General features: G+C 53.1%; 1 protein-coding gene across 11 annotated transcripts in view; it reads left to right on the top strand.

The window, feature by feature from the left end:
• Positions 1-17409, top strand: part of LOC142823814 (interleukin-15-like) — a 22454-nt gene extending 5045 nt beyond the window's left edge. Inside the window, exons 2-7 of one of the 11 annotated variants that reach the window (XR_012898919.2) lie at positions 335-439; positions 3704-3986; positions 5201-5245; positions 7221-7479; positions 10012-10382; positions 16337-17409. Coding sequence is in view for 2 of the 11 variants with exons in the window: in XM_089769944.1 (XP_089626070.1) it covers positions 340-439; positions 3925-3986; positions 5201-5245; positions 7123-7401 (486 nt within the window). In the remaining 9 variants the exon portion in view is untranslated. Of the gene's footprint in view, positions 1-334; positions 440-3703; positions 3987-5200; positions 5246-6563; positions 7079-7119; positions 7480-8219; positions 8421-10011; positions 10383-16336 lie in introns of those variants that run through there. The other 10 variants (XR_016347109.1, XR_012898922.2, XR_016347108.1 and 7 more) reach the window with 10 other exon arrangements.

Genomic DNA, 17409 nt, shown 5'->3' with positions numbered 1-17409 from the left:
CTTCAGTTAGTCTATAAGGAGCCACAGGACTCCTCGCCTCTTTTGCAGATTCAGACTAACACGGCTACCCCTCTGATACTTTCCAAAAGAGGCTTTTTCGAAAGTTTGTGAAAAAGCCTCTTTCAAAAGAGGCTTGCAGTTTAGACGTAGCCTGGGCGAAACTGCTCTGCTCTCAAACAAAGGAGAGAGCGAGAAAAACCCGTGTCCCAGTTTGAAATTCCTACTTGCATTGTTATTGGCTGATTGCTCAAGCCCCCCTGGTCGACATCTTTGCTAGGTACCTGAGTTAACCCCTTAGTGACCGGGTGCTGTTCACTCTTTCTGTTTATGACAGGCTCCATGAAGAGAGACGGCCGAGCCCAGTGGAGCAGGTGGGATAGACCCCAGCAGCACGGGTGGCTGGGGTCCAATGGTCAAATTGATGCCCCGGCAGCACAGGGTGAGTGGCAAGGCTCTCTGAATGGGTGGCCAGAGAGTCTAGCTAGACAGAGGGGATGCCTGGTGCACAGAAATAGACACAGGCGGAGCAAGGCAGGGGGGCGTCCGGCAGGAGGGAGCTGAGGGTGGGCAGAGGGTGGGGATGGCCCGTGTTGGAGGTGGATGGAGGGAAGGGGGTACGGGAACAGAGGGGTGGTGAAAGGACAGAGGGGTGCACCGTGATGGATGGCGACAGACAGAAATAAGCAAGGGATGCCTATGGGCATGGAGAGACAGGTAGATAGGGGTCTCGGGCAGATGGCAAGCTAGAGGGGGCACACGGAGATACAGAGAGGAGTGGGGGTGGATCGATACGGGTGGGAAGGGGAAAGCGTAGAGAGAGGGGAGTACGGGAGGATGGAAGAATGATGGAAGGAGTGGAAACGAGTGCATGAATGGATAGAGGGGTGTCTGTGCACTGGCTGGCTGGGGCGGTGAGAATGGCGATGGACGGATGGACAGAGGGATGGATGGAGCGGGGCGGCAGGGGCGGCTCTGAACTCCCCACTCCTCCATCCCACACATACACAGCAGGATGGGAGGGGCCGGGGAGAGCAGAGCAGGATGGGAAGGGGCCGGGGAGAGCAGAGCAGGATGGGAGGGGCCGGGGAGAGCAGAGCAGGATGGGAGGGGCCGGGGAGCGCAGAGCAGGATGGGAGGGGCCGGGGAGAGCAGAGCAGGATGGGAGGGGCCGGGGAGCGCAGAGCAGGATGGGAGGGGCCGGGGAGCGCAGAGCAGGATGGGAAGGGGCCGGAGAGCGCAGAGCAGGATGGGAAGGGGCCGGGGAGAGCAGAGCAGGATGGGAGGGGCCGGGGAGAGCAGAGCAGGATGGGAAGGGGACGGGGAGCGCAGAGCAGGATGGGAGGGGCCGGGGAGAGCAGAGCAGGATGGGAGGGGCTGGGGAGCGCAGAGCAGGATGGGAAGGGGCCGGAGAGCGCAGAGCAGGATGGGAGGGGCCGGGGAGAGCAGAGCAGGATGGGAAGGGGCCGGGGAGAGCAGAGCAGGATGGGAGGGGCTGGGGAGCGCAGAGCAGGATGGGAAGGGGCCGGGGAGCGCAGAGCAGGATGGGAAGGGGACGGGGAGAGCAGAGCAGGATGGGAGGGGCTGGGGAGTGCAGAGCAGGATGGGAAGGGGCCGGAGAGCGCAGAGCAGGATGGGAGGGGCCGGGGAGAGCAGAGCAGGATGGGAGGGGCCGGGGAGCGCAGAGCAGGATGGGAAGGGGCCGGAGAGCGCAGAGCAGGATGGGAAGGGGCCGGGGAGAGCAGAGCAGGATGGGAGGGGCCGGGGAGAGCAGAGCAGGATGGGAAGGGGCCGGAGAGCGCAGAGCAGGATGGGAAGGGGCCGGGGAGAGCAGAGCAGGATGGGAGGGGCCGGGGAGAGCAGAGCAGGATGGGAAGGGGCTGGGGAGAGCAGAGCAGGATGGGAGGGGCCGGGGAGAGCAGAGCAGGATGGGAGGGGCCGGGGAGAGCAGAGCAGGATGGGAGGGGCCGGGGAGCGCAGAGCAGGATGGGAAGGGGCCGGGGAGAGCAGAGCAGGATGGGAAGGGGCTGGGGAGAGCAGAGCAGGATGGGAAGGGGCTGGGGAGAGCAGAGCAGGACGGGAAGGGGCCGGGGAGAGCAGAGCAGGATGGGAGGGGCCGGGGAGAGCAGAGCAGGATGGGAAGGGGCCGGGGAGAGCAGAGCAGGATGGGAGGGGCCGGGGAGAGCAGAGCAGGATGGGAGGGGCCGGGGAGAGCAGAGCAGGATGGGAAGGGGCTGGGGAGAGCAGAGCAGGATGGGAAGGGGCCATGCATCGGCAGATGCTTCTCCTGCCCCTCTGTCTTTTCCCTAGATCAGCCTGGCCAGTGGCATTAACTGCTCCTCCTGGGCCAGATGTTCTCACCTCTGGATGACAGGAATGGCTGGCTGGCTGCAGGCCTGCAGAAGGAGGGGCGGTGGAGGCCAGCTGAAAAGGGATGAGTGGAGAAAGAGACAGAGGAGGGGATAAAGAGAAATCGGGGTGGGGAGGTGGGGAGGCATGGAAAGAGACAGGTATGTAAGTGGATGGATGAATGCTGTGTAGGGAGGCAGATGGATGGGTGGGTGTGTATGGGGAGAGAAGCCTTGTACGGGGATGGATGGATAGACAGATTACATAGAAGGCGTGCAAGGGGACAGATAGATGAATGGGTGGGTTTGGATAGGGCTGGTTGGATGGATGGGGATAAGCAGGTAGGGTATGTCTACACTACCCCCCTAGTTCGAACTAGGGGGGTAATGTATGCATACCGAACTTGCTAATGAAGCCCGGGATTTGAATTTCCCGGGCTTCATTAGCATAAAGCCAACGCCGCCATTTTTAAAAGCCGGCTAGTGCGAACCCCGTGCCGCGCGGCTACACGTGACACGGACTAGGTAGTTCGGATTAGGCTTCCTAATCCGAACTATCTGTACACCTCGTTCCACGTTCCTCGTTCCACGAGGCGTACAGATAGTTCGGATTAGAAGCCTAATCCGAACTATCTAGTCCGTGCCGTGTGTAGCCGCGCGGCACGGGGTTCGCACTAGCCGGCTTTTAAAAATGGCGGTGCCGGCTTTATGCTAATGAAGCCCGGGAAATTCAAATCCCGGGCTTCATTAGCAAGTTCGGTATGCATACATTACCCCCCTAGTTCGAACTAGGGGGGTAGTGTAGACATACCCGTAGGTAGGTAGATAGATGATGGATGGGTGTGTGGGGGGGTAGATGGGTAGGCAGGCAGACAGGTGACAGACGGGGTGCGGATGCATGTGCCTGGGAGAGAGGGATGGCTGGGTATAGGTAGATCGATGAGGGATAGAGGTGTGTGTGTCGGATGGATGGGTAGGTAGGCAGACAGAAGACAGACGGGGTGTGTGGATGGAGTGGACAGACACACAGATGGGGTGGGTGGGAATAGGGATGGATAGTGGACGCAGGAGCCAGGGGTGTCTGAGGATAAAGCGAGACCGATGGGTGGCGGGGAGGATGCATGGGGACAGAGAGAGGCGTGTGTGGAACAGATGGGGAGATGAGAGGCTGGCCAGAGAGCAGTCGGGGGGTGCTATGACACTGTCCCCCAGTGGCTCTGAGAGATGGGAATTCCATCATTGACCCCCTCCCCCACCTGTCTAGCAGGGTCTGTCCCTACGGATTTGCCCTGGGCTCTCCCTCGTGCTGATGGAAGCATACGGGGTGGGGGTGGGGGGGCTGTCCCTGAAACGACCAGGCCCAGGTTGCTAGCTTTCCAGAAGACACCAGGGGACACCAGGACCTGGCCCAGCTCTCCGGCTGCTGCTGCAGCAATCCTGGACTCAGCAGGCTCTGGAGTGGCAGATGTCGACATGGCCCGTAGCCAGCCAGGGGCAGCTCCGGAGGCCAGCCTGCCTCCAGCCACGCGGGCCCTCCACCCCCTCCTCTGGGTCTCTTTGCTGATGTGCCTCTCGGCAGGAGGGAGCCCGCTCTGCGGGATGGAGACCATCAGGCTCCTGCAGAACATCACCAAGCTGCTGGTGAGTGGCGTGGGGTGCCGAAGGACACGAGACGGGGCAGACCACACCCCCTCTCCCATAGATGAAGGGGCTGGGTAGTTTCTAGAGCCCCCCCACCCCCCCCACCGCTGGCTGGAGACTTGCAGCAGCTGCTAACCGGCAGGTGTCGCTGGCCTCTCTCCCAGTAGCGAGGCCCAGGGCTGGGCGCAGCTCAGATGTTGGCACAGGGTACCGACCGTGTTGCTGCCTGGGCTGAACACACCTTGCGTCCCACCCCTATGGCACCCCATCAGCATGGCACCTCGCCCTCCGTGCATCCCTCATGGCACACTTCTGCCCCGTATTTGTCCTCCCAGGATTGAGACTAGAACCCAGGGCTATGTCTACACTCGCGGCTTCTTGCGCGAGTAATATGCAAATGAGGCTAAACGTGGAATATCGCCAAGCCTCATTTGCATACCTAATGAGCCACCATTTTTTTCAGAAGAGGCTCTTGCACCAGAAGGAGCTGTCTACACTGCCCCTTCTTGCGCAAGAAAAACCCTCTTGCACAATGCCGTTCTTTCTGAAAAGTAAGAGGTGTAGCGGCGTTGCACAAGAGGGTTTTTCTTGCGCAAGAAGGGACAGTGTAGACGCTCCTTCTTGTGCAAGAACCTCTTCTGAAAAAAATGGTGGCTCGTTAGGTATGCAAATGAGGCTCAGTGATATTCCATGTTTAGCCTCATTTGCATATTACTCACGCAAGAAGCCGCAAGTGTGGACCTAGCCCAGGTGTCATGGCTCCTGGCCCCTTGCTTTAACCACAAGACCCCGCTCCCCTCCTAGAGCCGGGAATGGAGCCCAGGCATCCAGCTCTCGGTTGTAGTACACCTGCTTCCCCCGGTGTGGCAGGAGCTCTCCTGTCAACCTTGGACAAGTCCCATCCCTGCTCAGTGCCTCGGTTTCCCCATCTGTAAACCAGAGATCATGATCCCGACTTGCCATTGGTTGGGTCTTGGGCACATTCCCCGGTAAAGGGGGCAGTCTGAAGTAGGTGGATACAGATAAAGGGCCCCGATTTACGCAGGAGGTTGGGACCGCTGGCTTGGCTACGTGGGGAAATTGAGCAGAGCGGCTCTTGGGGCATATGAGCAAGGGATCCATTCCGGAATGACTCCTGTGCTTTCAAATCATCTGCCCCCTGCTGCCATTCTGCTGAGCCGCTCACCCTAAGCCGTGGTGCTGATCTCTTCCAGGGAGACACCACGGATGGGATGCTCTACACCCCAGAAGACATCACAGTAGGTGCCCTCTCCAGCAGCTGCTTTGAAGCCCTCCATGCATTGGGGGATGGGTCCAAGCATGGCTTGGCGACACAGGGAATGCCATGCACGCTCCTGACATGAGCCCCAGGAAGTGGGACATGTGACCTTTCTTCTCTAGGGGCCTGACTCTGGTGTGTCCCAGCACAGCAGGAATTGATGGCTTGACAGTGGTGCCAATCACCCCTGCTAAGGCTCTTGGGAGATTTTATAAAGCAGGGGTGGGCCGAATTAGGGGGGTGCCCAGATCCAGAGTAAGAGGAGGGATGGCCCAGGACCCAGGAAGCCTGTGTTCAATTCTCAGCACAGCCACAGACCTAACAAAAGTCATTTAGCCGCCTTGTGCCTCAGTTTCCCCACCTGTAAAATGGGGACAATAGCACCGCCATCCAGAAGAACTGCACCTGTATTCCCAGTCCTCCCTCTCTAGGCTTCCAGTTTCTCAGCCATTGCCTCTCTTGGCCAGAGACTCTCATGTCTGACTGGGGCTCTTCCAGGCCACTCCCCTGACACTCCCCCTGACAGTTCCAGGCACTCCCCTGACAGTTCCCTGCGTACACCGCAAGGTCCCCAACCAGCCACCCTTGTGTTCTCCTCAGAGGTTGGGAACATTAAAGGCACCACACAGCTTTGCTAAGCAAGCCCATTGATTCTGCAGGAAACAGCACCTCAGAGAAAACACTGAAACCACGTGTCCAAGAACCGACACGTGGGCCGACAAGCTTAGCAGAGCCTCCCCCAACTCCAGGGAGGGCTTTGGCCCAGGCTCAGCCCTTCAAACCCCACCAAGAGTTTTCCCGTGGTTACAAGTTCATAGCTGCCTAGGTTCACCCCCATATATCTGTGAGTCCCTCTTTTATCCTGTTTGGGCCTCTGAACTTATCCTCCCAGAACATGTGATCAGCAAAGGTCCCCTCCGCAGGGAAGTTTCAAAAGGCTGAACTCTTGCGCAGTTGGAGAGGGTACATCTGCATAGGACATTAGGGCTCTCCTGGGAAAACCACTCACCTCTTGCTTCTGGGAGGGGTTCTCCTGCCCCGGCAGACTTCCACAAGAGGCAGTAGCTAGGTCGATGGACGAATTCTTCCCAGTGGGCTTACCTGCATCTCTTGGGGGGAGGGGGGGGGTGGATTTTTCACACCCCTGAATGACATTGCTGGACAGAGCTACTGTTCTAGCCATTATTCATGTCTCCCATCTGGAGATGCCATCAACAATCCCAGGGTAATACATAAACATTTGCATTTTTAATGCAAGTGGTTCTCCAAGATGCTTACGCTTAATTCGTTTTCTGCAGGAAATGGCCATTTCTGTCCCAAACAACACAGCCCAGCCTCACAGGGGTTGTGAAGATAAATACAATAAGGACTGTGCGGCACTTGAGTACTCGAGATGGATACAGTCCCTGACCCCAGAGAGCTTATGGTCTATGTAGACAAAGGGTGGAGGGGAAACAGAGGCACAGACTTGCCCAAGGTCAGCCAGCTGGCCAGTGACAGAGCTGGGGATAGGTCCCAGGTATCGGAGTCCTGAATTCTAGCCAAGGCAGGTGGGGCCCAGCCTGGCTTTACGGAAAGAGATGGCAGCCAGCGCCCAGCTGATCAGATTTCGAGTGGCTGCGTTTTGAAGGTGCACAGGGCTGAGCAGATCCTGGCTTCCCTAGAGCCTTGGACAAGGCAGGGTTCAGACCTCTAAGGTAGTTGCTGGGATGGGGTTGGGCGCTGCTGCGTTGTCACCAGTTCCTGGGGTTGGTGACCCCTTCTCTCCCACTGCTGAGGTCCATGGGGAAGGCGCAGGGTGGTCCAGAGCCGAGCCATCTCTCCTCCCTCTCCCACACTGCGCTGCTGCCCCAGCAGGTGTGCACGGTGGAGAACTTGAACTGCTTCCACACCGAGCTGCAGGTGATCCGGTGGGAGCACAGGGAGCACACCAAGAGTCTCTCCTTGCTGATCAGGAACCTGAGCCAGATGGAGCAGCTCAAACTGAAGGCCAGGACCTGCAAGACGGACCGGCCATGTCATCCCTGCGAGGGCCACCAGGAGCAGCCTGTGCCTCAATTCTTGAACAAGCTCCTGGAGCTGCTGCAGAGGGAGTGCTGGCTTCAGGGGAGCAATGTGCATTCCTGTTCATCCTGACCTGGGTGCCTGGCTGCTGGAACCTAGGGGACCTGAGTTCTATTCCTGCCAGTTTGCAGTGGAATGCCCCTGGCGCAGGTGAGCAATTCCGGCATTCGCCCATGAGTCAGGGCAGTACTGGCGCTGCAAGGAACGGGACACGGGCTCACAGATCCCTGTACCTCAATGCAATGCTAGGGAATGCTGTGCTGCAAGGAGAAGGGGGGCCAATGGAGGGGACACAATCCCCTGACAGTCAGTGCTTACTCCAGTGTAGTGCTGCAGTGACAAGGTGGGCCAGTGGGGGGCGCACTCCCCTTGACAGTCAGGTCTTACTCCAGCGTAGTACTGCAGGGAGAAGGCAGGCCAGTGGGGGGCGCACTCCTCTGATAGTGCTTACTCCAGTGCAGTACTGAAGGGAAAAGGCAGGTCAGTAGGGGGTGCTTTCTCCTGGCAGGCAGTGCTCACCCCAGTGCAGTGCTAGGGGGCGCTGTGGTGCCGAGGATGATGGGCCAGTAAGGGCACTCTCTCCTGGCAGTCATTGCTGGCCCCAATGGCAAGTGTGGCATTAGAGTGTGCTGTAAGCAGGTGGGCCAGTAGGGGATGCCCTCTCTGGGCAGTCAGTGCTTACCCCAATGTCTAAAGTGAGACATTATTAGCAGGTGCTGTGCTGCAGGGAGCACCGTTAATGATTCCTGGGGAAGGGCAAATTTACAAATAGGTTTTCTGGGACCATTTTGGGTTAACTAAGGATGCCGCATCTATCATACTCTAGGCCCTGTTTATTTTAATCCTCTTGTAATATTTTTTTTTTAAATATTGTCTGAAAAATCCCCAAGATTTCTTTCAGGCCAGGTCATTTCCCTGGAAAAGGTGAAGGAAACTGGGCAAGCTATGCTGAATTCTAGGAGATTGCTGGGGAAGAAAAGGAGAGTGTAAACTAGGCAGAGCTGTGCCAATTTGCACCAAATGGCCCTATGGCTCTGTTTAAGCCTGGAGGCAGCTAACACAAAGAAATAAATCTTTATAGAAGCCCTGGAGCTCACTTGTTTCCAGTCATTTCACGTCCTGGTGTGTTCCTTTGCCAGGTCTCTGAAAGGTGCAATCCTTGACATCAGGCTGCACAAAACAAAAACAAACAAACAAATCTTTTGTTCACCCTAAGTTCAAAAATGGCTTGACAATGCCTTTTGTTACTGCTAGGTAGTGCACAAGGCACTGGGGGCCAAGCTGAGCATTTGAGTGTTGTTTTCAAATGGTCATTAGCACAAGTTTCAGAGTAGCTTCAAGAAATGAATCAAAGGCTTTGTGAAAACATGGCCAGTGCCCTAAGTGTTGGCCCAGCAAGGCAGTTTCAGAGCAGCTGGTACAGGTTGTGTACAGCACCAGTCACCCCTTCTCAAAGCAGACATTGCAGAATTAGAGGGCGTGCAGAGAAGGGTGATGAGAACGACCAAGGCCCCAGCAAAGCTCTCCAATAACAAGGAGGAAAAGGTTGGGTTTGTTACCTTGGAAAGAAGAATAAAAGGGGAGATAATAAATTTGTAACACGGAGATGGGCAGAGAGACAGTGACTTGGAGGCTGTGTCTACAGTGGCATGAATTTCCGGAAATGCTTAAAACGGAATACTATTCCGTTTTCAGTTTTTCCGGAAAAGGAGCGTCTACATTGGCAGGCTGCTTTTCCGGAAAAACCCTTTTTCCGGAAAAGCGTCTGTGGCCAATGTAGACGCGCTTTTCCGGAAAAGAGCCCCGATCGCCATTTTCGCGATCGGGGCTTTTTTCCGGAAAAGACTACTGGGCTGTCTACACTGGCCCTTTTCCGGAACAGTGTTCCGGAATAAGGACTTATGCCCGAGCGGGAGCAGAATAGTTTTTCCGGAATAGCGGCTGATTTTGTACAGTCGAGTGTCGTTGCTTTTCCGGAAATTCAAGGGCCAGTGTAGACAGCTCGCAGCTTATTCCGGAAAAGCGGCTGATTTTCTGGAATAAGTGGCCCAGTGTAGACACAGCCGGAGCGTCTTTTTCTCCTGTCTTGTCATACAAAGGCTGGGGACATTCAGTGAGGTCAAAGGTGGGAAATTCAAACCCCACAATGCATAATTAGTCACATGATTTTGCTCAGGCTGAGAACAGAGCAAGGTTCAAAAAGAGACTAATTTATGTGCATAAGGAGGCTAGCCAGAGTGATAGGAATTCCTGCTAACAAAGATCATTGGCAGAGATAATGAGCCTCCAGCATCTGGGCTTTAAGTCAATGTGTGACTAGTTAGTTACTCTCTAATGTGGGGGCAGACTGTCTCACACTTGTTTCTGTAGAGTTCTCACACCTCCCTCTGAACTGTCTGGTGCTGGGCACTATCCGCCAGAATACTGGGCCAGATGGCTGGTATCTGCGCCAGTCTTGCTATTCCTATGTCAGGTGATTGTGCATTCACAAAACTGTAGAATCTAAGCCTTTCATCAATGTGAAGCCTCATGACCCCCAAGGAGGTAGGAGGGATTAGCCCCATTTTACAGATGGGGAAACTGAGACACAAAGGCAAGACATGCTCTGGAAGTGTGAGGCAGAGCTGGGAATGGACACAGTTCAGTACTTCAGCCACAAGCCCATCCTCCCTTCTACAACAGCAGCTGAAGGGTGTGAATCTTCTGGAGAAAATGACCTCAGCGCAATTACTAGCGGAGATGGGACCTATCTGCCTGCTACGGACGCTCCCATGATCATCTCACTCCCGATATCCTGGTCTACAAGCACCCCCACCTGCATGCCACTAGCTTGGCATTTGGCTTGCTGATACAAGCTCAGCTCCCATTTTTTTGCCAACTCCGAAGGAATGTAAGATGCAGAATGAAACCAATCAAAAGTGAATAGAAAACTATCCCTCGCTCCCTTCTCTGCTTTCCTTGGCTTCTGTTTGCTTTGGCTGGTGGAGTTGAACACTGTGCCAGTCCTAGTCTTGGCGCCTGTAGAGACACATAACAAGCAGACCAGGAAGAAGGTAAGAACAAGGAGGGAGGGGCAGGGCTGTTATTCCATCCCTGATCCCCGAGGAGTTGAAGGGTTTTACTTGTCATTTAAATTGCCAGCATCAGGCTAGCTGGTCCGCACCTTGCTGAGATGAATCAGGACAGTTGATGCCTCTCTGGGCGATCCACCTGTAGACTCAGCCTGGCAGCACTGCATTTATTGTTGGCCACGTCCCACGGGAGGCAGGACTAGAAGCAATGGGCTTCATCCACAGAATAGGAGATTGAGGGGAGAGATTAGGAAAACTTTCTAACTCAGGGGAGTGAAGCTCTGGAACTGGCTCCCGAGGGAGGCTGTGGGATCCCCGTCACCGAAGGTTTCGCAGAACATGTTGGAAAACCACTTGCCAAGGCTGGTCTAGAGTTACTTCATCCGGTGTCAATGCAGGGGACAGGATGTGATGACCTTTCGAGGGTCCTGCCAGCCTGACATTTCTATCACCATAGCAGGAGCACATCCAGAAGGTATTGTGACAGGGTCAGTCCCACTCCTGGGTCCCAGACCCCTGTTCCGCCCACTATCCCACTGCAGTACAAGTCCCACTTGCCTCTTCTCGGCATTCGGGCTTCTGTCCCGTGGCAAAAGAAAGGGGTGTCAGGACTGAGGTCCTTCCCTGCCACCAACTGAAACTTCTGGCCACTGGGGGGAAAGGGATCCTCCAAACACTCCCTGTTAGAGCCCCTCACCTCCCCCTGCAGCCTTTAGCAATGCTGGTGCTGTTCTGCTCAGCGCCTCTGATTCTCCTGATCAGTTGTTAGTTCCTCTCCAGACTCCTTCTCCACTCTTGCCTACACGCCCCCGACTGGGAAGCTTTATAAAGAGGCCCCGAGGCAGCCTGAAGTCAGCTCACCTGGCCCTTCATGGATTTATAGCCCCCCTGCCTCAGCTGCTCCTAATTAACAAGGCCCCTCACTGTTTTTTCCAGAGCTGCCTTTCTCCCTGGCTACATCTACATTGGCAAGATTTTGTGCAAATACTTTTAATGCAAGAGTTTTTGCGTGAAAGTATTTGCGCAAGAGAGCGTCTACACTGGCATGTGCCTTTGCACAAGAGATGTGCTTTTGTGCAAGAGCATCCGTGCCAGTGTAGACGCTCTCTTGCACAAGAAAGCTCCGATGGCCATTTTAGCCATCGGAGCTTTCTTGTGCAAGAAATTAACGTTGCCTGTCTACACTGGTCTCTTGCACAAGAACAGTTGCGCACGAGGGCTTATCCCTGAGTGGGAGCGTCTGAGTATTTGCACAAGAAGCCCTGATTTTATACATTAGAACGTCAGTGTTCTTGTGCAAATACTCGCAGCCAACGTAGACAGGTGGCAAGATTTTGCGCAAAAGCTTTTGTGCGAAATCTTGCCAATGTAGACACAACCCCCTTGTATCAAGCCCTTTAACCTGCCCTGTCGCAGTATCTTTGCAACCAGAAAGGCTTTGATGCTTGTTAGCTTCTGTGATGGCTAGGAGGATTGCTGGCCTTTTCTGAACATCCCCGCCATCAGTAACACATCTCAGGTAGCGAGGAAGTGTTGGCAGGAAGCCAATAGTGGCAATGGGGGGAGGTGTTGGGATTTAAAATGAAAGAAACCTCGCTTGCATTTTCTTCTTTGTGTGAGTTTTAAGCCAGGAGTTGGGGTAACAAGATGAATACAACCAGGCAGAACTACCTTGCCTACAAAGAATACTGGGCATGGAAGCACAGATCTGTGAGTAGATAGGGAATGTCCATTTAGACATGATCAGGTTATTTTCTTTGATTTTTGGTTGGGTAAACTCTTTGCTAAATCCACATGCCCTCCCCCTCCATACATTGTACTTTAAGCTGTATCCCAGGGATGACATTTCTTTGTGTTTGTAAATTGTTCTCAGTTGCTTTAAAACACCCTAGCAACCAAGTCTGCTTTATCAACGATATCTTTTTGTTTAATAAAATCACCTTTTTTAAGGCTATGGTCAGATTCTTGTGTCCTGGAAGGTCACAGGAGGCCTGTGTATGCCTGCCTAAGACTGGGAGGTCAGCTATCAGAGATTGTAGATTTTCTCTTTTTTTCAAGCCCTCTTGTGGTAAAAGAGCTTGGGGGTACCCCTCTGGAAGAAGTCCACGTGCTCCTTCCTGGGTTTAAGAAGAAAGTTTTTTTTTGTTTCACTTGGGGGTGGCAGCTACCTCCCAAGGCCAGGGAATCCGTGATTGTGGGAAGCTTTTAAGCAGAAGCCTATTGAGACAGGGTATTTTTAGGGTCTCTTTTGGGCCCCCATCTTCTGCACTCGGAGTGCCAGAGTGGGAAACAGCCTCAACAGCTTCTCTCCCCCCGCCTCGTCTTTATCCACCTTAGCCCTGGTTTGCACTTGGGAGTTATTTCGAACTCCCCTTATTTCAAAATAACAAAGCGGAGCATCCATGCTACCACGCCTGTTATTTCGAAATAACTCCTGCTTTCCACAAGGAATAATGCTTCTTTCGAAATAGCGGGAGCGTGGACGCTCTGCTGCTGCTATTTCAAAATAACGACTCCCCAGAGTCAGTCAAAGTAATTCCTCCCCGGGGCTCTGAGAGGCTTCCTGACAGAGACTGCAGGGAAAGCTATCACTGCTCCCACCACCAGGCAGCCCGGCCTCCACACATCCCCAGTGCACCCAAGAGCTCCCTCGCTGCTGGACCGGCAAGGCAAAGGGGGGAGCCCGGCTGGGCGTGTGCTCCACAGCCAGCTGAGACAGAGCCCAGGGCATCCCAGCCAAGTGGGACCCAACAAGCAGGAAGGTGGCGGCAGCGGCCTCCCTATAGCAGCTGCTGGGCAAAGCCACCCACTTCAGGCTAGAGGCACTCCGGATGAGCAGCAGCACCTTCGTGCTGGCCGGGGACTTGGCTCACAACCAGGCCATGGTGCACTGGTCCGGCCAGTACAGCAGCATGAATAACCGCGATGAGCAGGGGACACAATCCAATTTCAATCAGTCCGAACCCAACTTGGAAGATGCGTGTGTGCACCAAAGCGAGGGCTCCTGCTGAGGAACAACACAGTAGCTGGTGGTTGTTTAGCTTGTCCCTGGAGCTCTTCCCCATCTCCGCTAGCCCAGATCTCTGCCCTGTGAACAGCTACCACACAGAGCAGGTGACTCTGTTTCCAAGACCTAAAGAGAATTCACGGCCCAAGGAGCGGAAGTTTTCTCAATTGAACTTGCACTCTGCTTCCTCTGCACTGTGGTGAAATGTCAACAGGTTCTTCTATCCAGGCAGAACAGTTCTTTTGCTTCGTGTGCTTTGAAGCCAGTTCTGGGAAGGCTGAAACTTGGAAATGTGGCTGATTAGATATTCAAAGCTGGGTGTTTTGTGGCTTAAAAGAAGCAAAGACAATATCAGTAGAAGATCCGGTGGGATGCCGTGCTGGCAGGGACCTGTGTTCTTATTATTTAGCAGTGACTCGGGCAGGCTAATATTTTGTGAGGTGTTTTCCGCTCCTTTGCCGGGCTGGGAGATTTCTGGATACGTGAGCTTACCTTCAGCTTTTAATAGGAGAATCTGGGACCATTTGAAACTGTTGGCTTGGTCATGATTAATTCCCTTTGGTCTATATTGTATTAAGGGAAATCAGAAGGAGCCTATTTGGTATTAATGGTCATGTCAGAAGCACTTTCAGCCTTCACTGACTGGACCAGTATTTTACAGGCTTTTCAGGAACTTTTAAATGAAATCATTGAAGCAGAATTTCTCACCCTCCAGCTTTTCGGAACCTTTCCACCTCCCTTACCTGTCAGCTCTCTCACAGGCATTACTAACATTGACCCTCCTGCTGCCTCTCCAGTCTTCTACAGATCATGCTTGCCACCTTTTGAAAGGGATTCATTTGTTAAGCAAGGACTTATTGAGGCAGGCTCCCCGTGGCCTTGCTTTCACCTCCTGTGGCAGCCACGCAGCCTGGCTGGTGGAACAGGGTGACAAGTGGCTGTCCCTTCTGAGGCCCTAGTTCCACCTCCAGCCACATGCTGGAGGCTCAAGATACAGCAGTAGAAATTATCTCATTTTTGTCTACAAACTATCATTTTCTTTGAAGGCCTGTATAGAAAACTCTCTCTTTTTATGGGTGGTTGCTTCTGATCAAGTTAGAAAGTACCCGTCGTCTTCTCTTTTTTGTGTTGTATGCTCATTAGAAGATTTACCCAGTGTTGCGTGGGTCCTTACCTCAACGTTTTGTTTTTCTTCATTTAAATCATTGCTCTGTAGCTTACGTGAATGAAGTCTGCAAACATACAGTTGAAAAGAGAAACCTCAAAAGACAGAATGTAAATATGTACGTTAATGGAGGAAAATATATATACAGCCGCTCCCCGAGTTACAAACAAGTTATGGACCAACACCGTAACTCGAAGTGTTCGTAACTCGGATCCCATACAGTTACACGGCAACCGCGCTGTTCCTAAGTGCGGCTCACCGTTCGTAACTCGGATCCGCATTTATGATTGCTTTGGTCGTAAGTGCGGACGATCGTAAGTGGAGGTGGTCGTAACTCGGGGAACGGCTGTACTCTGTCTTTTAAATAACTTGTCACTTCAGCACAGGGTCCTGGCTGGTTTTACTATAAGAGACCCTGAGAGATCATCTAGTCCAGCTGGTGGAAGGTCCGGGAGAGGGATATAAACAGAGGAAGTTGGCTATTGAAAATTGTGCAGTATTCCTTTTCTTTGTATTTGACTTCATATAAAAAAAACCATGTAAAGCCAGGCACCTTGTGAATTCTCCCTTGTGTGAGTATTCTTTCTTCCATAGCATTTAAAAAAATATACACAAGATGTTTGTTCACTTGGATGCCATGACAGCACCCATCTGAACAAGCGCATGTGACCTCGATACTGGAGCACAAAACAAAACTCCCTCCGCTCATGGATGGAAAATCTTAGTGGGAACACTGGCTGAGAGTGTGGGGGCTCAGGGCAGAGTCAGGTTGCAGGAGTCAGGGCTGGGGGTGAGGAGGGGCTCAGGGCAGGGGGACTTGGGGGTGCAGGAGTCAAAGCAGAGGGCTGGGGTGCATGTAGGAGTGAGAGGTGGGGCAAGGGCACCATTTTGTGAGGGCAGGAGGGGCTGCAACCACACAGACTAGGACCCTGCTGCTCTTCTTATCCTTTCTCTACTGTGAGGGAATGAGGGGAAATGCACAGCCTGCATGAATTACTCCTCTGCCTCTCCCCAGGGTAGCCAGCAAGCAGCCAGCTGTGCACTTTCCCTTCACTCCCTGATAGTTAGGGGAAGAAGAGCAGCAGAGTCCTGGGTATGCCTCTTCCTGCAGCCGCAGGCCCGAGCCAACCAGCTCCTTCTTGCTGGAGCAGTGCCCGTTCTCACTTTCATCTCTGCTCAAGAGCCTCTGAGGAGGAACTAAATCAGAGGCTTTTCTGAAAGTCCACGTACACTGTATCCACCGGATCCCCTTTGTCCACATGCTTGTTGACCCCCTCAAAGAATGCTAGTAAATTGATGAGGTGATTTCCTTTTACAAAAGCTGTATTGACTTTTTCCCAATGTAGCGTGTTCATCTAGGAGTCTGATAATAGTTTCACCCAGTTTGCCTTGTGTTGAAGTCAAGCTCACTGGCCTGTAATTCCAGGATTGCCTCTGGAGCTTTAAAAATATTAGCATCACATTAGCTACGCTCCAGTCACCTGGTACAGAGGCTGATTTCAGTGATAGGTCACATACACAGGTACTAGTTCTGTGGTTTCAAACTTCAGCTCCTTCCTTCCATCCCTGGTGGAATCAGAGATGTCCAACCCAGACATCCCCCCATCCTCCAACCCTGCTTATCTATCAGTGTGGATTCCTCTCACCCTCGTATTGTCTCCGTATAAAACCATACAGAGCGAGAGAGGAACGAGCAGGCATTGACAACACAGAAGAAGAAATTCTCAAACCATTCACTCCAGAGAAACTATTTTTCTCTTTCAGGTCAGCCACACTCGTGAGCAGCTGCCCCATCTGTGCCTTCATCCATCCCTGAATGGATGTGCCTGTGCCCTCATGCGGTTATGTTGAAGCAGTGACATCTGGGGTGGGAGAATCACAGCTGTGTAGCGGCAGCAGCTCGGTTGGGTTTTTTTAATTTGTAAGAACAATTCACCATTATTCCAGCACCCGATCTACGTTTCCTTTGGTTCCTTTTCCAGATGAGATAGGGGAGGGGCGGCAGGACAGGAAGGAAAAAGATGTGCCAGCAGAGTTAGCCTGCTGCCTTGTATCCCAGCCACCACCAGTGGGTACAGGGTGGTGGAGAAGCAAGACAGGAGACCACTTCCAGGCTTATGACTAGAAAGCCAGGGACGGCTGTCACGTTATTGAATTTTAAGGATCATTGCTGCACCCCATGGGGGGGGGGGTTGCCCCAAAAGTCAGTACAAAGGGGGCCATGTGAGGTGGCACATGAAAGCTCATGTTCTACTGATTCTGTATATGCTATTCATTTACTTGTATAATATCTGTATGTGGAGTTATAAATATGTACTCTGTGTTGATGCTGAAAAATTCTCTGTCTGAGACAGAGCAATGGGCAAAGAATGTTCAGCCAGTGGCTACGCTAATTAGCAAGGAGATAATGAGGCTCTAGGTGTCAATACACACCTGAGGAATGTGACTGATACCTTCAATGTGACTTTCACAGGCTGGACATAATGGCTGCCAGCCTGTGAAACAGAGATCGGTCACTCGACCATGTGACCTGCTCTGGCCAGGAAGATGCCAGGAGAGGTATATAAGTGCCATGTGGCACCCTCCATGTTGTCTTCAGTTCAGCTACTGATCCCAGATGCAGCCTTGCGAGGGACAGCGAACTGGAAAGAACCGTGGACCCATCCTGACATAAGATGTACTCCAGAGACTTATAAGATAGCAGTTTATAACATCTCCGCTAAGAGCCTGTATCGAGAACTGGGTGATTCGATGCACGTAATGTATTCTCCTTAACAATCTTACCCTTGCGCTTTTCTTTCTTTTATTAATAAACCTTTAGATTTTAGATTCTAAAG

Source organism: Pelodiscus sinensis, chromosome 18, assembly GCF_052426305.1.
Source record: "Pelodiscus sinensis isolate ZL-2025 chromosome 18, ASM5242630v1, whole genome shotgun sequence".
NCBI classification, from domain to species: domain Eukaryota; kingdom Metazoa; phylum Chordata; order Testudines; family Trionychidae; genus Pelodiscus; species Pelodiscus sinensis.
The sequence above is the reverse complement of the archived record's forward strand: the minus strand, read 5'-3'. Positions and strand labels throughout refer to the sequence as shown.